The 24,477-nt window shown below is 43.6% G+C and overlaps 2 protein-coding genes and 1 pseudogene across 12 annotated transcripts in view; 2 read left to right on the top strand and 1 right to left on the bottom strand.

Moving 5' to 3' along the window:
• The window catches only part of RNF121 (ring finger protein 121), a 78,147-nt gene extending 74,320 nt beyond the window's left edge, over positions 1–3,827 (bottom strand). For 2 of the 5 annotated variants that reach the window (XM_032853221.1, XM_032853217.1), the window contains exon 1: positions 3,709–3,827. In XM_032853221.1, coding sequence (XP_032709112.1) covers positions 3,709–3,771 — 63 coding nt within the window. In that variant the 5' untranslated portion in view covers positions 3,772–3,827. Of the gene's footprint in view, positions 1–2,722; positions 2,832–3,708 lie in introns of all 5 variants that reach the window. The other 3 variants (XM_032853219.1, XM_032853220.1, XM_032853218.1) reach the window with 3 other exon arrangements.
• A 123-nt stretch (positions 3,828–3,950) lies between these two features.
• On the top strand, positions 3,951–23,623 carry LOC116865106 (putative short transient receptor potential channel 2-like protein). Of its 7 annotated transcripts, none has more exons than XM_032853211.1 (10): positions 3,964–4,390; positions 8,509–8,685; positions 11,174–11,315; positions 12,113–12,268; positions 14,131–14,309; positions 17,805–17,887; positions 18,130–18,302; positions 20,367–20,463; positions 22,194–22,321; positions 22,983–23,623. In XM_032853211.1, exons 2-10 carry the CDS (start codon positions 8,641–8,643, stop codon positions 23,216–23,218), a joined length of 1,239 nt encoding a protein of 412 aa, XP_032709102.1. In that variant the 5' UTR covers positions 3,964–4,390; positions 8,509–8,640; the 3' UTR covers positions 23,219–23,623. The 7 variants fall into 7 exon arrangements, with proteins under 7 accessions (XP_032709107.1, XP_032709106.1, XP_032709102.1 ...); XM_032853209.1 differs by having other exon boundaries at positions 3,964–4,376; XM_032853212.1 differs by having other exon boundaries at positions 3,964–4,208.
• LOC116865451 lies at positions 9,163–9,245 on the top strand (annotated as a pseudogene).
• Positions 23,624–24,477: the final 854 nt, after the last annotated feature.

Below are 24,477 nucleotides of genomic sequence, written 5' to 3' on the forward strand. Positions count from 1 at the left end.
CACTAAGTTAATCACTCCTCCCATGGGGGTGAGGGTCGGGTGGGATGGGTCCAGCAGAGTCAAATTATTAGTAAATTAAAGAACCTGTGTAGAAAAACTAATATTCCTTTGGTTAACCCTTACTTTACACCTCTCAGGAATGAAAGGCTACTTCATGTTTTGGAGATGAAACTTCTGGACATAAAGAAAGGGGCAGTTTACTTGCTTAGATGAGTTTGCAGTTTAGGTCTTTTTTTTTTTTTTAAGATTTTATTTATTTATTTATTAGAGAGAATGAGAGAGAGAGCACAAGAAGGGGGAGGGTCAGAGGGAGAAGCAGACTCCCCGCCAAGCAGGGAGTCTGATGTGGGACTCGATCCCGGGACTCCGGGATCATGACCTGAGCTGAAGGCAGTCGCCCAACCAACTGAGCCACCCAGGTGCCCTACAGTTTAGGTCTTTAAACTAAGGGGAAACAAATACTTTGGAATCTGAGAAAAAAATTGGGTTTAAATCTTAGTGATACCACATAGTAGTTGCAAGATCCTTAGCATTCTCAAAATACTCTGAACCTCAACTTTCTTGATCATAAATAGGGAATACTAATAAAATTACTGTCACAACTGTGAGACTCAAAATACTCTTTGGAATCACAGTCACTTACGAATTATACTGTATCAATTTTTACATGAGATCCTAAGACCATACAGTTTTAAATTACCGATCCCGGGAGCATAAAAAAACAGAGAAATGGAACCAAGGTTCTCCTTACAGTACGGGATAAGCTCAGGATAGCACAGGCAGACCTGAGTTTGAATCTACACCTCCCAGCTCACATCTGTGGAATCCTACAAAAGTTACTCCAATCTCTTTAGCCTTACTCTCCTCCTGTATAAAATGCAATTAATACCACCTAACTCACAGGGCTGCTCTTAGTAATGAATGAGATAAGGCAAGTAAAGGACTTTAAACACAGGCTGGTTTATGGTAAGGACTCAATAAACAGTAACCTTTTCCACCAGTAGATCATTTCCTAAACCCTCTTTTCCATACACTTCTGCAACACAAGAGAAGCACTTAGCACAGCCTAAATTACCTCAATTACCAGAGAAATATATAATGAAAAGATAAAAGAGGAAAGAAATGAACTGATGAATGCTATTCCAGATCACTTATCATACTAAAGATATGTGATATTGGAAAACACAGGTACAATATCCTGAAGAACAAAACCACAGCATGTGCAATCTTTCCAAAGAAGTGGCAAAGAGCACCAACTGCAGCTTAGTTAGGCTATCCATTACGGTTATCTGGGCCCCACAGGAGTCTCTCTACAAAACAGAAAGGGCTACAGGGAGACAACTCTAATGCCACATGCGAGTCACTACTTCTTTGTAAACCCAACCTTTATTTTTTCAGCTCAAAATCCATCTCTATCACAAAGATTTCATTGACTCTCCCTAGCAGACTCAAGTGCTTGCCCCACTGAATTTCTCACACACTTCCATTATAACAATTATCTAGCACTACAAAGCTATTTACATATCTCTTCCTTACACTAAGTTGGTAAAGATTGTCTTACCTTTGAATTGCCAGTGTATAACACACAGTAGACCTCCATCATTACAAATTATAAGAATGGCTTTCACCTTTTTCTTCACTAGCTAAGGCTGCTAAGAAACAGCTGGGTAGACTCTAGTATTACATAAACTAAGGTCTGCCAGACCAGACCCCTGTTTTTTTCTTTGTTTAGGGTGAGGGCGCTTGAAGGGTTAACTGGCTGTTCCTACTTCTCAGAGTTATCTCCTCAAACACACAAAAGACAGAGACAGTCCATATAGAATTTCCAGACCACAGATTAAATTCTTTCTCAGTAAAAAATAACAGAAGTTTCAGGGATGGATGCTAGTGGTTACACATAAAGCTGACCTCCAGGCATGACACTCTAAGTCTATATAATACACTCATAATAAGCATATTATACAACTAGAAGCTCTTAAGTTCTTGAAACATAATGAAAGAAAAGGTAAGAAGCAAAAATCAAAAAATGTCTTACATCAAAACGTGGAAGTTCTTTTCTTACGTTTTCTTTTCTCCTCTGCTAATTCTTTAGCTCTTTACCTCAGTGAACCCTGATATATGTAACTGAAATTAGCCTCTCTCAAAGGAGAACTCATAACTAACAAACTATATGTAATAACTTCAATACTATATTTCCTTTTTCCAAGGCGCTTTTAAATGTATCTCACTGAATCACAGCCAACTGTAATCAAAGAAACTTAAAGCTGTAAGGGGCCTCAGAGGTCATTTCCACAACCACCCCATGTCACCAACCAAGTGGCATCTAAACACCTCTAGTGGATGGGAGCTATGGGACTAAAATGGTTCTTAAAAATCTCTCCTGGTTCTAACCACCTGTCGGGTACTCAGTCTCCTGCCACCTTAATGATCCCAATCAGGTAAACCAAATCCACCAAGTCATCCCACCACAAAGCAACAGTCTTGACTTCTCAAGTCCACTTCTACTCCCTTTCTGAGCCTCTCCCCCAGACTTCCCCAATCACCCACCCCAAAGCCTCTAAGATTCTGATCCCTCAGGGATCCCCTGGGTTCCATTCCTGACAATCAATCTCCTTCCTCCCATCCCTCTGTGCTGTCTATATTGTGTCCTGTGCAAGGCCATAAGCACCCCTTGTTCTGAATATACCTTTGGCCTCAAAATCATCTCCCTCTACTTTCTCACCTTCTCTTCACTTCTCAGAGCTGTCCCTTCATTCCTTCCAAACTCAATGTGTCTTTCTTCCTAGTGACTCAAGGACCACTGGTAATTAAATACATCCGTTGTTAAATGCCTCTTAAACAGGTAAAGGGGACATACATCCTTAAGGAGCTCATCCTCAAAGAACTCATACGTTTAGAAGGAGCCAGAAATAGAGAATTCACTTACCCCATAAGACTCGGTTCCTCTAGGAAGGAACCCAAACTAAATTGGTCCCCTCTTTGCAGTGCCATCATTAAACCTCTGATGCAGTGACTAGTCTTCCCTGTGTGTCTCCCATCACTAGGCTGTGGCCTCGTCAATGGGAAGGCCCCTACATCCCTAGCACTTAGTCCAGAACTCAACTCAGCACAAAGATGATATGTTAAATGAGTGAATGGATGAATTCCGGTATGTGATCATTCGTTCATCCATTCAGTGCCCAAAACTTTATTTAAAGTACACTAGGTACAAAGTCCTAGAATGTATGGAAAAATAAAATAGTTCTTATATAAAAAATAATGCTATAATACTAGCAGATTAGCACTCTTCCCCGGTCCGCCTCCCCAACCCCCACGCCAAACCTAGACGCGACTCTCCCACAGCTAAAGCCCGGCCTTCCCTTACAGAAGTCCACGCCCCTCCGACTCAAACTACCTCTCAGCCCTTCAGTCCTACCCTAGGACCCCCCAAGTAATACCTCAAATCTTAATGCCCCCATCCTCTCTGGCTTCTTTCCCTATCTTCCATCTCCACCCTCGAGGTTACTGCAGGTCTTCTTCCCCCATGTCCGCCTCCGACTCTCCGAGTCCAGGGTATCTCTGATTTCCCTCTCCGCGCACCCGCCCCCCATTTGGCTCCTTCCCTCTCAGGGTCCCGCCTCCCCTAGGACCCTACTCCCGATACCTCTCCTCCCCTCCCTTCAGTTTCAGGGTAAGCCTCTTCCCTCCTTGACTCTGAACTCTTCTTACCTCATCTAGCTCCCGTTCCCCGGCAGCACCTCCTCCAACCTCCACCTCCACCACTGCCGCCATCTTCACAACTCTCCCCCTCCTCCGTCCCCGTGCGAGCCAGCTGCTTCCGCCGCTCAAGTGATCCTAGCCAATAGGCGGCTCAAGCTCCAGCAGGGGGGCGGGGCATCAAGACAGGCGGAGCTCTGAGAGGGATTAAGAGACCGTCTACCTGCTACTCTTTAAAGGTCAGGGAGGGACGGTTTCCAGGCACTTCCAAGTTTCGGTGGAGGAGGGTTCTTGGGAAATGAGAAATTGGGGCTGTATTATTTATAGTGCAAATATTTCACCAACTCTCCCCTTTGGACAGCGAAAGAGAAGAATCTCTAAACCGTCAACTTTCGCGACGCTCCCTCACTCTGAGCTCCAAGGCGTGAAGCGTGGAGGCAAAGGACTACATATCCCAGAACGTATTGAATCTGACCCGGAAGTTTAACTTCCGCGCTCTGGACAGATTTGTAGTGAGTGAAAATTTGCGTAAGATATTCATTTACAAATAGACATAAAATATACATAGCTACGCACGAATGTCTTCTTGCTTCGATGGGAGTTCTCTTTCAGAAACAGCGGCTTCCTGAGGCGACAGGACACATTCCGGGACTTGGGGTGGCGTAAGAGTCGTGCTCCAGGTCAGAAGGCGGAGGTCAGAGGGCCGGATTGGCGGGAGAATGGGTTTGTGGTCCAAGATCTGAGGCAGCGGTGCTCTTCGAGGTCCATTGTCCCGGGTGAGGGGCTTTGCGGGGGTTGTTGATGGGGAGGGGAGTTGCCGAGAATGGGTGGCCGTCAAGGAAAGTTACAGAACAGCGCGTTCCGAGGTGCGGGGGAAGCGGCTGTGCGGCTTAGCCTCCTGAACCTGAGAGAAGAGCCTTGGGGCACCTCCACCGCTCCCAATCTGCTGTTTGCGCTCTCACGGCTTAGGGTCGCTTTACAAATCTCTGTACTCTTTCCCACCACACATCGTGCGTGCGCAGCCCCTATCTTTACCCCCGCCCGTACACCTTATTCTCTCTGTGCTGCACCCCAACTTAAAGCTTCCTAATTCATTTCCACCCCTTTCTTATCGGTACATCCGGACCCAACACCATACAAACCTATGGCCCCTGCACATTTGCCCCGTGGGCGGCCCAGCTGGATCTATCGGGAGAATAGTGCTAGGATGACCAGTGGACTCACAATGCAGTGCCTGTCAACTTTATTTTAGGACCAACAGGAAGTTACAGGGTAATATTTACACCATCTACAGGCATCTTATTTACTTAAAAGGGGAATTACTTTTATTATGTGAAACAATACAGAGAATATAATAAATACCTTATAACCCAGTCACCCCAGATTGACTACTGACATGATCTCTTTGCATCCTCATTTTTAAAAAAGATAAAATAATACGGATAAAGGTTGAACTTACTTGAGTCTTCTACTCTCAGACCCATTACTCTTTCATCTTTCTCAGACACTATTATCACAGCTGGGTATTCTCCCAGTCCATTGAGAAAAATTCTGTGTATTCACAATGTAATTGTATTATTTCATTTTGGTTTTTGATGAAAATAAGTGCTATTTTCTCTATCATTCTGTAACTTAATCTTTCCCTATATTTTTTGAGAACTGTCCATGTTTATGTATATTTACATCTAATTCCTTTCTTTTAGCTGTTAGGTAGTATTCTATTATATAATGTATATAGTATTTTACCATTCTGTTTATCCATTCTTCAATTAATGGACATTAAAACTTTATGGTTTTTCCTATTAGAAATATTGTATGTGTCTGTACACATGTGAATCCCTCTAGAACTGCACTGTTCAAATAAGTTAACTACAGGCCACACATATGTGGCTATTCTTGGAGTGTAGCTAGTTGGAATTAAGATGGGCTGGAAGTGTTTATGAGAGGGCCAGTTTCCCCATGTTATTGCCAATCCTTTACATTTTTAGACTTTTTAATTTTTTCTGGTCTTAGAAGAGAAGTACTTGCAATTTCCTTATTACCAGAAAGTATGAGGACTTTTTTAAAATATGGATTCTTGGTCATTCAAATCTTATGTGAATTGTATTTCTGTCTTCTTTCCAGTTTTCTATTGGATTGTTTTCCCTTTTCTTACTGATTTGTAATATTTAAAAATATATATTCTGAATACTATCCAAGTTTTTATGTGTTGCAGATATCTTCTTCCAGTCAGTCATTTCTATTTTAACCCTGTTTTTGTTACCTTAAGGTATTTTTCATGTTTCCATCTTTGATCACTTGAGTATAATTTTTTAAATATGTTATGAGGTAGGGATCTACTTTTATTTTTCTTCACAAGTGGACCAAGTTTTTGAACACCACGTGTTTCTTCATCTTTTTTTGACAGACTCATGATTCTGTTCTATGCTATAGTCAACAGGATGCAAATTCCCATTTATATAAGTCTGTTTCTGTAATCTGCTTGATCTGTCTTTTTAGAATTGTTGTAGGAATTTGTGGCCCTTTATTGGTTAATGAGTTTATCATGTTTGCCAGAAACTTCTGCTGAAGTTCTGAATGGAATTATGTTGACTTAATAAAGTATTCTTTTCTACAATTTTTTTTTAAGATTTTATTTATTTATTTGGCGGAGACAGATCACAAGTAGTCAGAGAGGCAGGCAGAGAGAGGAGGAAGCAGGCTCCCTGCCGAGCAGAGAGCCCAATGTGGGGCTTGATCCCAGGACCCTGAGATCATGAGCTGAGCTGAAGGCAGAGGCTTAACCCACTGAGCCACCCAGGTGCCCCTAAAGTATTCTTTTCAATGGCTCTTTATGCCTACTGTGTTTCAGCACCTCCCTGAGGTGTGAGAGATGATGAACATGACAAAAATCCACATCCTCAAAGTACTCACTACTTAGTGGGGAGAAAAACAGGGTAAACATGCATGCCATTGCAAAAAAAAAAAAAACAAAGAACAAAAGTATATACAAGTGCAAGGAGGTTGGAGAGCACTTAATCTTGGAGAGCTGCAAGCAATTTGATAAACCATGATCTTCATGAAAAAGATTGTATATATCTTACTCATCACTGTGTATCCAGTACCAGTACAGTGCCTGGTACCTACTAGACACCCCCAAAATATTAACTAAATAAAATATCCAAGATTGACAGCTTCAGGGTCCCCAAGCCTAGGGTGTATTTTGGGGCTGGCCAAGTCGGTCCTCTGTATGTTAATGATGAGAGATGGTAGAGTTTTCACATCAAATCACAAATGTATACTGGGAATTCCTCCAAAACAGAGACCATATCATTTATTTTTATATATCCAATGTATCCCCGTATGCAGAGAGTAGGAAAAATTGTTGAAGTTCAGTGAGTTCCTTTAGTGGGAATAATCAACTCTTAATTAATCTGAAGGCCTGGAGAGGTGACTCGGGACTCATCTTACCTTTTTCTCTCTTTAAAGCTATGGCACCATACTGAATGTGACCTGTGAGGAGTGCTTGACCTCTGGATGACCTTCACTAACTGTTACCACTGTCAAAGCAGTCTGCCCCACTGTGAGCACTCCATGACTGCTGGCTCATTGGAGGTCAGTTTTTATGGTCATTCATTCAGCAGACATTTGCTAATCTGTTTCTCCCTCTTACACTGAGGATACCGAAATGAATTAGACATGAAGTCTGTCCTCCAAGAGTTTACAGTTGATCAAGGGACATAAGATATATACCCAGATAATTACAACACAGAATCAAGAGGATGGAACTATTGCTTGAGATGGTTCAGGTGGAGGTGATATTTGAGCATCAAAGATGCATTCGATTTGACAAGTACAAAAGGGAAAGAGCATTCCAAACAAAGGCAATGGCATGAAGGATGTCCTCGAAATGGGGGTGAGGGGGAGAATTGGGGTGAGGGACCGGGGAAGGAACTAAGACCAAACATTATGGCCAAGAATTTATCAGGGGTCATGGACACATTCTCAGGAGCCAGATGGGTAACAAACATGGATAAAAAGGGCAGGGTATAAATATTTGGAGAGAGATCCCACCTAAAGGCATTCAGACAACTCTAAAATACCTCTAGCCAAGGAATTGTTGAAGCTAAATGATGGATGGGTAAGAGTCCACTATATTAACATGTGTTTTTGCATATATTTAAAATGTTCCGTGAAATTTTGGAAAACAACAAAGTACAAATATCCATAATGAACTTTCAATATTAAATAAAACAATGAGAGGTAAAATACATCCTCTGATGAAAGGAATAGGAGCAGATGAAGTAGAAAATGTAGAGCTCTCCATTATAGATGCTTTGAGGAGCTAAGCTGCGTTAATATTTATTAAGTACATACCATGTAAAAAGAGACTTGAATACATTGGCAAGCTATTAAATATTCCTAATAAGGGAGTAACAACGAAAAACAAATTTAAGATTGATTTTAAAGGGAAGACAAAAACTGATAGACCTGATATATAGTTGAACATTTGTTGTATTTTTGCTATGTGCTAGGTTCTAGGGGTATAAAGGTAAATGATTTAAGGCATAATTCATGCCCTGGAGACCTCACCTACATATAGACCAAATATTACCTTGCTAACATATTTTGTACTTGCCGCTCTGTTTCCCAGTGCTTGCATGCCAGTCATTTCACGTTTGTTGGAATCTCACCCCCTGGTCCAGATCTGTTCCCCACCCACTGCCCCCATAAGTCCATCATGGGAACTAGAAACACTCTGACTGACTGCTGCAAAAATTACCAGAAATCCAGACATGGCCAATTTTGTTTTTCTTTTGTTTTCTTCTTCAGTAGTAGCATGAGGATTTGTTCTCTTCTGGAAGCTGATGGGACCAAAACATAGGCAGTGCCAAAAGTGGTGACAGAAGAAATCTTGGGAGAAAGTAATTTTGTCTCCGACTTGGGACAGCTGCTGGGAACACCATGGCTCCTGTAAAGATTAGCCACGTGGTATCATTTTCCTCTCAGGTACGTTAATTAGGCATGATGTTTTTCTTGATGACTGAGAGCAGTGATAAAAATAGGAGACTTGGCTGCACTTTCAGGAAACCCCCAGTTTAACAGAAGGGACATATCCTATCTTTGGGGATCCAAAGTCAAAGGAGGACACACAGCCCTTGCCCTCAAGCTATTCCCAGAGTAATGCAGGATGCATAACAGAAGTGTTCCCAGGAATTAAAGGTAAAGAAGAGGAGGACATGGGGAGATGGAGAGGAGAAGTAAGTTGGGGGAAATTGGAGGGGGAGACGAAGCATGAGAGACTGTGGACTCTGAGAAACAAATAGGGTTTTGGAGGGGAGGGATTGGGGTGATGGGTGAGCCTGGTGGTGGGTATTATGGAGGGCATGTATTGCATGGAGCACTGGCTGTGGTGTATAAACAATGAATTCTGGAACACTGAAAAGAAATTATTAAAAAAAAATTTTTTTTAATTATAAACCAAAAAGCTTTGCACAGTGGCAGTATCGTAGCCAATGAGGTTTATCCGAGGTGTGATTATTGCTAATTGAAATTATAAACCAAAAAAAGGTAAAGAAGAAAGCAACCTCAGGAGTCCACCCTTAGTTTGAAGGGAACTGTCAAAACCATAAGCCCAAAGTCTATATCGGGGTCCCTAGAAGGGCAGTTTAATTACTCTATCATTGGGAGCAGACCAGGACATTCAAGGTCATTTCTGAGGTTATCACCTCAACCATCAAAGGTGATCTCCGGGATGCCTGGCTCGCTCAGTCAATTAAGTGTCTGCCATCGGCTCAGGTCATGATCCCAGGGTCCTGGAATCAAGTCCCGCATCAGGCTGCTTGCTCAATGGGGAGCTTGCTTCTGCCTCTGCCTGCTGCTCCCCCTGCTTGTGCATGCATTCTTTCTCTACCTTCTCTCTCTCTCACAAATAGATATATAAATAAAATCTTAAAAAAAAAAAAAAAAAAAACTCAGCCTCCTCCCTAAAAGTTCACTTTCAGGAAATCGCAGTTATCCCAGTTAGATCTAGGTGCCGGCGCCCGGGCTCAGGATTGATCCAAAGGGCTGATTCTTAGGGACTTGCCACCCTTTCATCTCCTGCCATTTCTATCCATTTATCCTTTCTTCCCATTCCTCCCCTTCTGTTTACCCTAGTCTTTCTCAGAAGGTACCTCGGCACTTTGGGTGGGTAAGTCAACATCTGTAGCAGTGTCATTTGCCTGGTGGGCTATTTAGCATCCATGGGCTCCAGATCCTGATGACAATGATGCTTTCTGGTCATTATGACAGTCGAAAACATCCCCACTCATTTCAGAAAACCCCTAAGAGAGTCTTTGGGAGGGGCGCCTGGGTGGCTCAGTGGGTTAAAGCCTTTGCTTTCGGCTCCTGGGGTCTTGAGATGGAGCCCCACATGGGGCTCTCTGCTCAGCGAGGAGCCTGCTTCCTCCGCCCCTGCCCCACCTGCCTCTCTGCCTACTTGTGATCTCTGTCAAGTAAATAAATAAAATCTTTAAAAAAAAATTAACCATATCCTTCTTACCTACATAGTCAGCCTAAATGGTTTTCTTCATACACTGAGCCTTCTAAAATGCCAGAGGTGATTACTTACCACCTAATACTGAGGTTTTCAAACTGCACTCTACAGGCACCCACTTCTGGAAATTGAAGGCAGGCGTTCATATATGTCTCTAGGCCCCCAGCTTGTTTTTTAACCAGAGCTCTGTTTTCATTTGTTGAAAATAAACATACACACACACACACACACACACACACACACACTTTAGTTTAAGATTTCAGTTAAGAGGACGGATTTTATTGCTAAAACAAAATGAAAACCATGAATATAGTCTCCCTCCTCTTTACTTATAGATGAAGAAATTTAAATGCAGAGAGAGAAAATAGTTTGCTCAGGGTCCTTCCACAAAAAAAAAATACCTAACTTTGGATTCGAACCGAGAATGGCTCTCTTGGTACTGCTGTTGTTGCCTTTGAACAAATCACTTGATTTCTAACCATCAGTTGTAAACTTAGAATAAAAATCCTTGCCTTACTTTTCTCATGGGGTTACTTTGAAGATAAATGATGTCTGTGAAAGCACCTTATAAATGAAAATTGTCTAGTGTGGTGGTTAAGGGCCCTGGATTCAAAGACCTAGGTGTTCTGAGGTTAGTCGGTTATTTAGCTCTTGTAGCCTTGGGTAAGTTTCTGAACCTAGGCTTCAGTTTATTGATCATTTAACAAACTAAGAAGCAATAATGTTAGGTAAACTAAACAGTAAACTAAAGTGTTAAGAGGATGAAATGCGACAGTTTGGTAGAAGGATAGTTGAAAGGTCTGTAAATCCCCTGGCACATGATAACTCCTATCTAGTATCTTTCTGTCAAGTTAAAATGCCTGGAAAGGTTTGGGAATGTAGGGATCCCTCCTCTTGGGCATCCTCTTTAGCCTTTGGCTCAGTGAAGGTCCTGATGTTCTCCTTCTCTCTCTGACTTAGGATCCCAAGTATCCTGTGGAGAACTTGCTGAACCCAGACAGTCCAAGGGGACCTTGGCTCAGCAGTCCTCAGGACAAGAGTGGGCAACTGAAAGTAGAACTCCAGCTGGAGAGGGCAGTGCCCATTGGCTACATTGATGTGGGTGAGTGAGTTCTCAGAGCTCTGGAAACCTCTGCGAGAGACACGGGAGTAACATTGCCCTCCAAATGCTCCACCAGAGTGTCCCAGTTCGGTCTAGCTGAGCACCTTTCATGGAATAAGCCCTTCCTGGTGTGAAGTGAGATGTGGCCTTGCTCTTGGGACAGGTGTATGGTGTTGGCAAATTCTGAGGGTTCTGTTCACATAGAATGAAATGGGGATAGCATTCCCTGATTTCAGCAATGTACCTGCCCTGCTTTGATCTGAGCAGGCTGGGTGAAGCCTTAGGACGCTGACATAATTATAAGTGCCGACAAATACAGCCTGTCTACACCTCTAAATATCATTGTCAAGAGCATGCTGGGGGATGAGCTCTGCACGCCAATCTGGGAAGGCTCCATAGGAATTTATGTGTTGAGAAGGTTGACCTTAGAGTTCTCTGGAGTAGAGAACTGACAAAGGCCATTGGTCTCAGCTCTGTCAGGATAGAGAGATGTCAGGCTCCTTAGCAGAGTAGAGACAGAGATTAGCATTGCCTGCCAGAGCCAAAGGACAGAGAAGCAGCAAGTCTACTGAGTCAGGGAAGGTTTCTGGCTGGGAGGACCACCGTGAACCTTCATCTCGTCTTTCTGTGGACTGAGGTCTCATCCACTTGAGTTGCTGGCTCTGTGCTCCTTGACCTTTCTGGGCCAACTAGCTCTAGAAGGGAAGAATGTCTTTTTCCCACCCAATTCCTTATACACTGTCAGGGGAACATCTTCCCATTACCTTTAAATTCTTCTCTTAACCTTTTGTCCCCAGGTAACTGTGGCTCTGCTTTCCTGCAAATTGATGTGGGCCGTTCTTCCTGGTCCCTGGATAGACCTTTTGTCACCCTGCTCCCTGCAACCATGCTAATGTCCCTAGCCGACTTAAAGCAGGGGAAAAACCGCTCAGGCGTCCGCATGTTTAAAGATGGTAAGGAGAGATCTTGGGTGGCTCAGTTAGTTAAGCGTCTACCTTCGGCTCAGGTCATGATCCCAGGGTCCTGGGATTGAGCCCCATAGCGGGCTCCACATTCGGCGAGGAGTCTGCTTTTCCCTTTCCCTCTGCTCCCCCTGCTCGTGCTCGCTTGCTGTCTCTCAAATAAATTAATAAAATCTTGACAAATAAAAATGGTAAGGGAGGCAAAAGCAGAAATGGGAGAGAGACTGAACAAGAGAGTTTATGAGAAAGAGATCCAGTGATGTGAAGCTAGATGAGTCACTATAGAGGGCCATGGAGCTGGGCTGGTAGGTAGGTTTGTGAGAGGGGTCTGTGCAGGAGCTCGGTTATATCTGTGGGGCATGGGGGGAGTAGTGAGTGAACAGCTGTATGGTATGTTTGTGTATGAGTTCTCTGTGATGAGAATAGGTGATAACTGGGAATATTTATGAGCTGATCTATACTGACACATAACATGATTCGGTGGAGCCTGAGGTAGAACTCTTCTTTGTGAGTAGTGTTTGTATTTGTATAAATGTACATGAGTGTGAGTACAGTTGTCCGCCCCTCCCTGCCCCTCATCCACGGTTTCGCTTTCCACGGTTTCAGTTACCTGCAGTCAACCACAGCCCAGAAGCACATGATGCTCCTTCTGATGCAGTGTCAGAAGGTCAAGTAGTAGCCTAACTGTCACAGTGCCTAGCTACATCAGTCACCTCACTTCCTCTCACCTTGTAGGCATTTTATCATCTCACAGCGTCACAAGAAAAGGGGAAAGTGTACAGTGAGATATTTTGAGAGAGAGAGAAGGAGACCACATTCACATAACTTATTAAAGTATATTGTTATAATTGTTCTATTTTATTAGTTGTTGTTAACCTGTGCCTAATTTAGAAATTCAACTTTATCATAGGTATGTAGGTATAGTGGAAAAACAGTGTGTACAGGGTTTGGTACTATCTGTGGTTTCAGGCATCCACTGAGGGTCTCAGAACATGTGCCCTGCAGATAAGGATGGACCACTGAATAAGTGGTAGTGGAGAATAATGTTTATGTAAGTGATGGAAGGCTATCGGGTGGATATAATGAGGCGGTGCCCAGTGTTTCCTGAGTTCCAGTCAATGCAGATCTGTGTTCACTAGGCACTGCAGAAGAACATGAGACCTGATTCTTGGCCTCTGGGGATTTAGAGTCTAGTGAGGATTTGTCCACATTGACAATGGAGGTGTTTGTAATGTTGTGAGGGAAGACTGATACGGGAGGGGTACCTAAGGTGCGGGAGATGAGGTACTACCAGACAGCACTGGGAATTAAAGGCGAGAAGGGTTTGTGGTACTGGTATATCATACTGGGAGTGAGTCTGGAGACCACAGAGTGCTGTGGAGGAGGCTGAGATCTCATGGTCCAGGAAGGGTAGATCCAGCTCAGCCAACGTACCAGGAAGGGGTCAGCTCAGACCCCAACTCTGCAGGTATCTCCTGTCAAAATGAGACATTGAGAGACCTCTCCTGGAGAGGTGCAGAATGAGGATGTGCTTGTACTGGGCACAGTGTGGAACCCTGACAGAGAAGGGTGAATGTGGGAAGGTGAGGCATTGGGCATGAGCACACCTTGCCTGGCCTGCTCGGCACTGCCAGACCCCGAGCACCGAGGCCCAACGGGCCAGTTACTCGTGACCTCCATTCTTCCTTTTGTTGGAGTTTACCAACAAACTGGAGTTGTTGGAGTTTATGGTCCGTCTTTTCTTTCCTCTCCCCAATATTGACCTTCTCGTCCCCAGTAGTGACCTTCTTGTCCTCTCTCCCCTCCGTACATGCATTTCCTGTCCCTTTCATTTTCTTTCTTTTTCCCTCGAGATGATTTCCTGGCGCCAGCCTCAGGTGAGTCATGGGATCGACTTCGCCTGACCTGCTCCCAACCCTTCACACATCAGCAGTCTTTTGGCCTGGCCTTCCTCCGGGTGTGTTCCTCCCTGGACTCCTTAGATGACCCTGTGGGAGGTCCCTCGGCCCCTGAGAGCTCTAGACTGAGCCAGGTATGTACAATGATGGAACAAGGACTTCATATTTTTCCACTTTTTTTTTTCAGTTTCTGGTTAGAAAGCTGGTGCTTGATTGAGGGATAGACACTCACATGCTCAAATAAAAATATAAATGGGCTTGCTACTCTTTCTTACAGGTAAGAGTGAATGCCCGTCCTCCCCTTTCACCTGTGGGAGAGTCAAGAGAGCAAGGCTTCAGTACAGTGTCACAGCTATTGGACCACTTGTTCTTTAGCAAGAATGAAGTCTCTTTTTGGATTCAAACTTAATCTCATACTTTAGGTGTAGGCTCCTGTGGGCCATGGCTTTCACCAGACTTTTCCTTCTGGCACCTGCAAGTAAGTGAGTCCCAGGGCTCACTTACTGTCTCTCTGTCATTGTTGTTGCCTGACCCACCTGCCAGAAGAGCCAGTTAGAATCTCAGATACATGCTCTGCGATTTCATCTGTTTTCCTGCCTTCTCCCTGTACAGCACACACATACTGGTAGATAAGATGGATAAGTCTCTGGTCAGTGTACCTCCCCTCTTCTCAGCTAGTTTTCTAGTTATTTTTTTTCCTCCTAAACCCATTCAGACTTTTCCTGATTTCTTGTCCCTGGTGTCTTCATTTACCTTTCCAGTACCCTCCATCATAATTCCCTCCAAACAAGTACAAAGACAGAATCACACAAAGCTAGAGTCAGAGAATTCTAGAGGTGAAAAAATACAGAGAGATCATCAAGACCCATTCTGCACTTCATTCTACGTCAGCTAGGGAAACTTCCATATTCAAATTCACACAGTGAATCAGAGCAGAGGAGGAACTAGAAATCAAGTCTCCTGTCATGTACCATAGCGCTTCCTATGCACACACTGCGTCTTTAGAAGCTCCAAACATCTGACATAGCCAAAAGATAAGCCCCTGGAGTCAATGTCACAGCTGTCATTCCCGTCGAGGTTACTGAGAAAGACAAGAGACTGGACATTGGGAAGAGAAAACGAAGGAGGAGTTGCTTTTGCCATACAGCCTCAGGGGAGACCCAGAGAACTGAGACAAAGTAAAGCCTGGTCTGAGATTTCCTCCTCCTTCCCTGGAAGGGTTAAAAATCTGCAGCAAGACCCGTGGAAGCATTTCCAGTACTCTGCTGATTCCAGCTCTGCAGCGACCAGGCCTGAGTGAGTGGAGATACAACCCCAGGGCCTGGCCTGTCTCCCATCAAACTCAAGCTCTGCGAGATTAGGAACCTGTTTGTCTTGTTCCACACTGATTCCTGGCAGCTAGCACAGAGCATAGAACAAAGTAGGCTTTTTGAATAACTCACCGTTCAGGGGAAAGTTGTAGATAGGAACGCCATAAAATTTACCATCCAAACTCAGAGTCCCTTGGAATGCAAAAAAAAGAGTGCTGTGAATTTTATCAAGACAGCAGTATCGTCCCAAGCAAACCAGGACATGTGGTCTCCCTAATTATGGGCTATCACAAAAAATCATATCTCCCTAATATGGCCATCTCATTACTCTGCACCTTTAAGACCCTGCTGGGATCGAGGAGGGAGTCAGCAGCTCCAAGCCATAATGTCAGAAAGGCATTGAACATTTACAGCAGAAGCAAACATATTGCACACACCTCACATATATATGCACATATATTGTATGCAAACATACTGCACACACCTCAGTGAAACTACGGGCAAAGAGATCCCAAAACATTTCCACAAGAGAGGGTTGGCACATGGAAACGTGAGTGGTAGCACTCAGTTTTGTTATTTAAGATTTCTAAAATTCCATAGGCTTTTTTCCTACTGTGTTGTAATAATGGTGTATGATATAATAGTGTATGATAGTGATAACAAAACATAAGGGCTTTTAGGTCTGTGAAATACGGTCTTTTGTGGCACTGGTTTTCCAGTTAGGAAACAGAAGCACAGAGAAACTTGATGAGATGCCCCAGGTTACATGGCTAAATAAGTCTTGGAGTGGATTTGAACCCAAGCCACCTGACTCCTAACTTAACCTGTGCTTAGGAGCCCAATTCCTAATCTCACTTAAATAAACCATCTCTCCACATCCATCCAGTTGTGCTTTCAAGTAGCATTCACTGTAAAATTTATGAGACAAGGTAAAGAAAAAACAAAAACCCTGGAAAATTATTTCAAAATTACTGCTAGGTCCAAAATGAGACTGTAATGGCACTTATAAAATATTAAACAGTAAATGTGATTACTTAAATAAGCTGTGAATGTGAATAAAAATACTACTTCTCGTACTTAGAGAATGAGACCAAGATCATGCTTTATAAGAAAGATGTTTACTTTTAAAAGAATCTGTGATAGGGGCACCTGGGTGGCTCAGTCAGTTAAGCATTGGACTCTTGATTTCAGCTCAGGTCTGGATCTCAAGGTCATGGAGACAATATAGGAATTAGGAATATAGGAATTAAACCCACATTGGGCTCCATGGTAGGCAGGGAGCCTAGTTAAAAACTAATTAACTAATTAACGAATTAATTTAAAAAGATTAAAAAGAATCTGTGATAGAAGTATCTGAACTGCAAATTAAAGACAAAAATCCTTAGTTCTTTTAAATTCAAGGGAAAAAGGAAATTTGGGAAAAAAAGGAAATAGGTACAGATGAATTGACAGAGATAAATTGAATATTGACAAGATAGAAACTGTGGCACATACCACATAAGTCAAATCTATGTAGAAATGATCTGTTGTGTGATTATCACATGTAGACATTGAAGTAGAGAGGTTTATGAAATGCCTGGGATAGTTACATATAGTGGCTAGTGCTAGTGGCTAGGCTAATACTTGTATCTATATACGCATATACACATACATACATACACATATCTTTCTATCAGTGACTAGAAATGGTGGCCAAATTGGTAGGTTTGTAGTTGCAGGTGAACAAAATAGTTCACAAAAGAAATTGTACTGGAAATTGAACAATATTACTACATAATATTTAGAAAAGAAAAATGATAAGAATGTCCCCAAATAGTTCAAAAGAGAACTTTCAATATAGACAAACATATGGGTATACTTAGTTTCTCTCACATAGGTGTATAGAGATAAGTGGTTTGAATTTTGTACCTACAGGAATCAATTTTACATATGCACAGATTGAAGCTGCATATATCTATATTTATATTATATTATATATTATAATATATTATTTATATTTTGAAAGCATATGTATGCTTTCAAAAGTTTGCACATGATTATCAGTCCCATGGCCCCATTTTTCCCGACAGCATGTATTTGATCTTTCAGGATTATGACTAAATCCGTAGCATTGGGAAACTAAGTATACAAAATTACTGAATCTCGTATCTTGCAGCTGGGAGAGAGTGCGCTCACCAGCAAATGTACCACATAAAGTTATGCCGAATATACATACTTGTTAAGCGGAAGCCCTCAGGTTTGGGAATATCCCTGGTACTAGGTGGCAGTGCCCCCTGGTGGTGAATGTCTGTAGTTCATACTTCTCCATTTTCTTCTCAGGGCTCTGATGGTCAGGAGTCTAGTCCCAGCCCCTGGCTGGCTAATCCTTCCATTCGGAGGACATTCTTCCCAGATCCCCAAACGTACGTAGCTACCAGAATGGAGGCCTCTTGTCCACTTCTCAGTTCTTTCTCCTGAAAAAAAGAAAAGCTACCGAGTCACTCACAGGCACTCACTTCCTGCTTTCTCCCCACTTGATCACATCCTCTAGACCTAACCCTATCTGTATATCAAACTGGCTTTCTTGGTCAGATGCCACTGACTTGAGGGAGCAGAATGGGGTCTCTGTTCCTAATGAAACCGAGTGATGTCTGTGTCCCTGCAGGAGCACCAAGGAAATTTCAGAGCTTAAGAATATCCTAAAGCAGCTGCAGCCAGGGCCTTTGGGCCGTTCAGCCCGAATGGTGCTTTCAGCTGCCCGGAGGTTCCCCCCCACAAGCATGGCAAGCAGGAGAACCAGCCCTTCAGAACCAGGTCCTAGTCAGCCAGCCAGCACAGGTGAGTCCCACCACCTGCCTTTGGGTCCTCACTCTCTCTAGCACCATCCTTTCTCCCAGAATCCACCGCTGCTATACAAGGATGCCTTACCAATAGGACTTCATGTGGGAGAACAGACAGTTGTCAGTGTGTTGTTACCGGAAGAGAAATCAAATATTGTATGGTATTGGCCTCGAAATCAGGAATCCTTATTTCTTTGGGCCTCAATTCCCTCATCTTCAAAGTAAAGGAATTAAACCACATAGTATATTGGCAGTATTAATGTTGCAGTATTAATGTTTTGTGATCACTTTGGTAGGACGGTTAAGTCAGGGTGGTGGTGTATGGAGCTTAATGGGGGAAATAAAGTAAGGGAATAGCACTGTTTTATCACAGAGGAAGAAAGGATTAAACACGTCAGAGCTCCTACTTTGCACCAGACATTGCTAAGGCACTTTTACTAACTTAACTATTACTTAACTATTTATAGTTTATAAATTTTATATTTTATAATAGTTACCTATTACTTAACTATTTAATGTTCATAACAAACTTATGAAGTAGATACTGTTACAGTTACACTCATTTTATAGAAGAATCTGAGGTTCAGAAAGTTTCAATATTCTGAGTCACACAGCTAATAAGTGGCAAATCCAGGATTTGAACCCCGCGGTTCTTGGTTTTACCTGGTCTAGACAACAAAAGAGAGAACACGTAGAGTTCTCATTGAAAATCTTTGGTTTCACTCATTGCTTCATTGGGAAAATTTTTTAAAAGGAAACAATTTATCTGTCATTTTAAAGAACTGAATAAATTACTGAAATAATAAGTATGTTGTCTCATTGCAGAAATAGGGTACATTGGTCACCTATGGTTGCATAAACAATTTTCCCCACAATTTGGTAGCTTACAACAATATTTATGATTTTGCAATTTCTCATAGTTAAGAATCTGGACCTGGCTTACCAGCATCCTCTGGGTCCAGATCTGACCCAAAGCTACAGTCACGGCAAGGCTCCGCTGGAAATGATCTGCTCCCCAGCTATTTCCATGGTGCTTAGTAGGAACCAGTTCATCATGGGCTGTTGGACTAAGGCTTCCCTCACCTTCTTCACCATGGGAGCCTCTCCCTGGAGCATCTCATAGTGAAGCTGGCTTCATCAGAGTGCGTAAACTAGAGAGCGAGAGAGAGAGGGCTAGCAAGAAGTCAGTCAGTCTGGGTCGCCTGGCTGTCTTGGTCAGAATAGCATAAGACTCTTAATCTGAGGGTTTGAGTTTGAGCCTCATGTTGGGCATAGAGATTACTAAAAAATAAATAAGCTTTAAAAAAAAAAAGTAAAAAGAAAGAAGTCAGTCTTTTAGAACCTGATTACAGGAGTGGCAGCCCATCACTTTTGCCGTATTCTGTTCATTCAAAGCAAGTCGTTAGATTCTGCCTAAATTCAGTGGGAGGAGGAATCAATAGGAGTCATTTCAGAAGCTGTCTACATGAGGAAGGAGGTAGTTTATTATTTTAAGAGACAGAAAATGGGAACTAACCTTTTGGGGTCACCCAGTCAGGGCACTGGAGCTATGAAAGCACCTTCAAAAATATTAAATCCTATATAAAGTGTTTTGGAAGTTCTGAATGGCTAGACAAATGGTTGTTGCTGGGGTTTTTTGCCACTCATTTGATAGATATTTATTGAACATCTCTATGTGCAAGGCTCCGTGCTAGGTGTCAGGGATGCCACAGTAAATAAAATAGCAGTGCTTTTACCCTTACTGAGAGACTTCTCCATGCCATACAAGTAAGTCTAAAACTTCAAGTCTAATACTGTGATAAGTATTTCAAAGGCAAAGAAAGCGTGGGACGCCTGGATGGTTCACTTGGTTCCGCACCTGCCTTCAGCTCAGGTCATGATCCCAAGGTCCTGGGATCGAGCCGCATGTTGGGCTCACTGCTCAGTGGGGAGCCTGCTTCTCCCTCTCCTCTGCCCCTTTCCTCCTGCTCATGCTCTCTATCCTTCCCTTAAATAAATAAAGTCTTAAAAGAAAAAAACAAGAAGGAACATCATATATGATGCCTTTTTGTTAATATGCTAGATTTAATGTGTACTTCTAACACAGAGCTCAGACCAGAGGAGCAGAACTCAGAGAATCATGTGGGCAGGACAAAGAGACGGAAAGTACAAGCCCGCAGGTGAGTAGGTCAGCCTGAAAGACCCAGATCACCTCCCCAAACCTTATTCCCCTTCTATACCTGTCATTCTTCCCCCACTTGTGTCTTAGTTAGGTCAGAGCACCCTTGTGTCTGTATGTTGATCTCAGGGTCTGGACCTAAAGTGTAAATAGAGAAAAGATGTCCTTGTCCACTTGTTGCCAGTTAAATAAGGTGGGAGCTCTTTGGTGAATTAGAATCTGAATATAAGTACATTGTATCTCATGGACTTCATTAAACTTGAAATCTTTTTATGTTTCAAAGAACACTGTCAAGAAAATAAAAAGAACCCACATAATATGTGAGAAAATATTTGCATATCATATTTAATATTGGACTTGTTTCTAGACTACATAGAGAATGCTTACAACTCAACAATAAAAAGAAAACCTAATTTTTAATGAACAAAAGATCTGAATAGACTTTTCTCCAAAGAAGATATAGGAATGGCCAATAAGCACATGAAAAGAATGCTTAATATCATTAGCCATCGGAGAAAAGCACATCAAAACCACAGTGATCACACCCAGTATGATAGCTGTAATGAAAAAGAGAATAGCAGGGGTACCTGGCTGGCTCAGTCAGTAGGCCATGCAACTCTTGATCTCTAGGTCATGAGTTCAAGCCCCATGTGGGTTGTAGATCTTACTTTAAAAATTAAAATTAAAAAAGACAATAACAAATGTTGGCAAGGATGTGGAGAAATTGGAACTCTCATACACTGCTGGTGAAAATGTAAAATATTATAATCACCCTGATACACTCCGGCAGTTCATCAAAAAGCTAAACATAGTGTTACCGTATGATGCAATAATTCCATTCCTAGGAATAGGCCCCAAAAACTGATAACGGGTGCCTGGGTAGCTCAGTCGGTTCAGCGTCTGCCTTGGCTCAGGTCATGATCTCAGGGTCCTGGGATTGAGCCTTGAGTCAGGCTCCCTGCTCAGCGGGGAGCCTTGCTTCTCCCTCTCCCTCTGCCTTTCCCCTCCCCCACTTGTACTTCTCTCTCTCTGTCTCAAATAAATAAATAAAATCTTAAAAAAGAACTGATAATTGGGGTTCACACAAAAACATATAGACAAAGGCTCATAGCAGCATTATTCACGATCGCTGATCAGTTCAAGTGTCCATCAGCTGATGATCAGATAAACAAGATGTGGTCTATTCCTACCATAGAATATTGTTCACCCATGAAAAAAGAATGAAGTACTGATGCAAGCTCCAATATAGATGCATCTTGAAACAAGCTAGGTGACAACAGTCAGTCCATAGAGGCAGAAAGTAGATTAGTGGTTTCGAGGATCTGAGGCGGAAGAGAGGTGGGGATAGTGACTACTAATGGGTTTAGGATTTCCTTTTGGGGTGATAAAAGTGTTCTGGAATTAGATAGTCACGGTAGTTACACAACCTTGTGAATATCCTAAACCTGTTGAATAATATACTTCAATAGGATGAATTTTATTGGATATGCATTATATCTCAATTAAAAAATCATTTAAAAAACCTGAAAGCAATAATAGAACTTCTGTTCTCAGATGTTCAAGGTTAAATGACTTCCCTGAGGTTGGATACCTCAAGTGGGAAAACCAGGACTCCAGCCAGAGCTTCTGGCTCCGCATCAAGGAGTCCACACTCTTCCATCCAAACTCAAGGCTCCTTCATCCCTTGTAGCCTCTTACTAATAGCTAGTCTTTAACTGTTCTTTCTCACAGGACTTTATCCAGCTCGAACTCACGGCCCAACCAGCGGGGGATGGCAAAAGCACGGCAGAGAGAATGCCACCGACGCCAGGCCCAAAGCAGTGGGGTCCAGAATACTGCCCTGTGCCCCATTTGTGCAGGTGAGCTGCTGGGGCCCAGGCGTTATTGTGGGACTACTACTTGCAGGAGGACTAGGAGACCTGGGAACACTGCCAGGGAACATTCAAGCTTGGAACCCAGTCTTCTCCACAGTTACATACAAGTCGGTTTGGAGTACATGCTTATATTATACTGTCTGAGCTGAGGAAGGGACACGGGCCCTGTCCCCAGGGGAAATATGAAACAATAGGTAATACTGTCAGAGAGGGCCTAGCATTTCCTTCCCACCTCTTTCCCCCGTGTCCCAATTCTCTAAGTCCCTATTCAAATGGTTCTTGTTTACCAGGTCTTCTCTGATCTTGTCAGCTCATCTTTCCCAGCTGGACCAGCGGTGTTCTCAGATTGCCTTACACTTAGCCCTTCTCACTTCTGTGTTGTATCACAATCACTTGTGGCCATAGTTTATCTTTACACCTGAACTCTACAATTCAGAAGGAGAGGCCTAGGTTTCCGCCCCCCAGCTCCCGGCACAGTGTAAGGCCTACAGGAAACCCTTGATAAATGTTTGGCCGATTCATGACCAGACAGTGTCTGGTGTAGGATATCGAGCCAGAACAAATTTCCCACAGAAACAGCTGCACTGGGGTGGCATCGTGCCTGGCAGCTGGACCAACTTTGCTAACCTCCTTCTCTCCCCCTTAGGCTCCTTCAGTGTTGAGGTTCTTCCCCAGCACGCTGCCACGTGTGGAGAGATCTCCCCACCTCAGCCAGCCTCTCCCTCCTCATCACCATCTTCGTTGCAGTCTGTACTGTGGGTATCCTCCCCAGAGAGCTCACCACCTGCTTCCTGGGTCCAGTGCCCTCTCTGCCAGTTGTACTTCTCAGCAGGAGAAGTAGAAGAACATGCCAGCATGTGTGGGGAGACTCCTCAGACATGAGCCATGAGGTGCTGTGGTTTTGGTCCCCCTGCCATCTGTGACTAACACTGGGGAGTGGAGCTCATGACAGCTGAGAAGAGCCGATAAGGGCAAGCTGTCCTCTCCCCTTCTTTGCACTCATTCCCTCGGTACTCTGTTTGAGGGCACCTCTGGGCCCAGCCTACTCTCTACTCCCAGTTGTCAAGGCTGCTGTCACCATGGCACCCTCTTCTCCCAAGACAGCTCCATCCTTTTCCCCTCTGGAACTTCTGGGGTAGAACTGGTGATCTCTCTAGGGCTTTGGGACATAATCCAGAACGCCTTCCTCTCAGTGAGTGATGCACATCCTCGTGCCCATTTTCCTGGAAGGAAAACTGAGACTGAGTGAAATAAAAGCACTGCCTAGCAGATAAGTCTTGTGATATACTTGGAAGTCAAGAGTGATTTTTGAGCATGAGACTAACCTCCATCATCCCATGACCTTAACTCCCAGTACCCTGTGTGGGTTCCCTCCCTAGGTACGATCAGCTAACAGTGTTACTGTGTGACTTGAAGCAAGTTCTTCATCTTGGACCCAGAATTAACCCTCAGTAACAGAAAACCCCCATCCTCCTACTTGCAGAGCCATTCAAGGCATCAGATGGGTTGATGACTAAGGAATGGGTCTAGGCTCGGCTGCGGAACCTTGGGCAAATCCCAATCCCCATCTGTACAATAAGGCAGTTGGACCAGAGGGTCTCTAAGGTCTGCTCCACCTGTGACATTCTCAGTTCTATTCCCACCTTTCTTGAGCAACTATGTCCTCTCCCCTTTCCCAGAAGTTTCCACTGTGTGGTATTCAACAGTTCCTCTGGTCTCCAGGGTACAGGGCAGAGGGGGAGCAGCTGGTCCTGGCAAAGGGAGGGCCCAGGGCGGGGTTTTGAACTTGAAGGTAGGAGGAAGGAAGCTGGGCACAGTCAGGGGAGCAGACAGAGCAGGAGTTAAGTCCTTTCGTCCCTACCAGCATAGGAGGGTGCAGCCATGGACCTCCTCACGGTAAGAGGCCTGCTCTCCCACTTTCCCTTAAACTGCTCCCATTTCTGGCCATAATTGATACAGCCACAGGGCAGAGAGGAAGTCCTAGCTGCCATGAAGGTGATGGATATTGCTTCATTGGTGGAAGAGAACCCCTGGAGCCCCAAGCCTGGGCCCAGAGAGAAGAGTAGTGGCGGGGGCAGGGGTGCTGCTAGGCTTGGTACAAGAGAGGGATGAGACAGCTCTGAGGTACAGGTGCCATCCAA

The sequence above is a fragment of the Lontra canadensis genome, unplaced genomic scaffold, assembly GCF_010015895.1.
Source record: "Lontra canadensis isolate GAN:19392208 unplaced genomic scaffold, GSC_riverotter_1.0 scaffold7, whole genome shotgun sequence".
NCBI classification, from domain to species: domain Eukaryota; kingdom Metazoa; phylum Chordata; class Mammalia; order Carnivora; family Mustelidae; genus Lontra; species Lontra canadensis.

Excerpts from the sequence above, each read along its gene's own strand:
- LOC116865106 (XM_032853211.1), top strand. The coding sequence starts at position 8,641 with ATGGCTCCTGTAAAGATTAGCCACGTGGTATCATTTTCCTCTCAG. Across the intron at positions 18,303-20,366 it reads TAGTCAGCCAGCCAGCACAG|ATTTAATGTGTACTTCTAAC; the intron begins GTGAGTCCCACC and ends TTAATATGCTAG. Across the intron at positions 22,322-22,982 it reads CCTGTGCCCCATTTGTGCAG|GCTCCTTCAGTGTTGAGGTT; the intron begins GTGAGCTGCTGG and ends TCTCCCCCTTAG.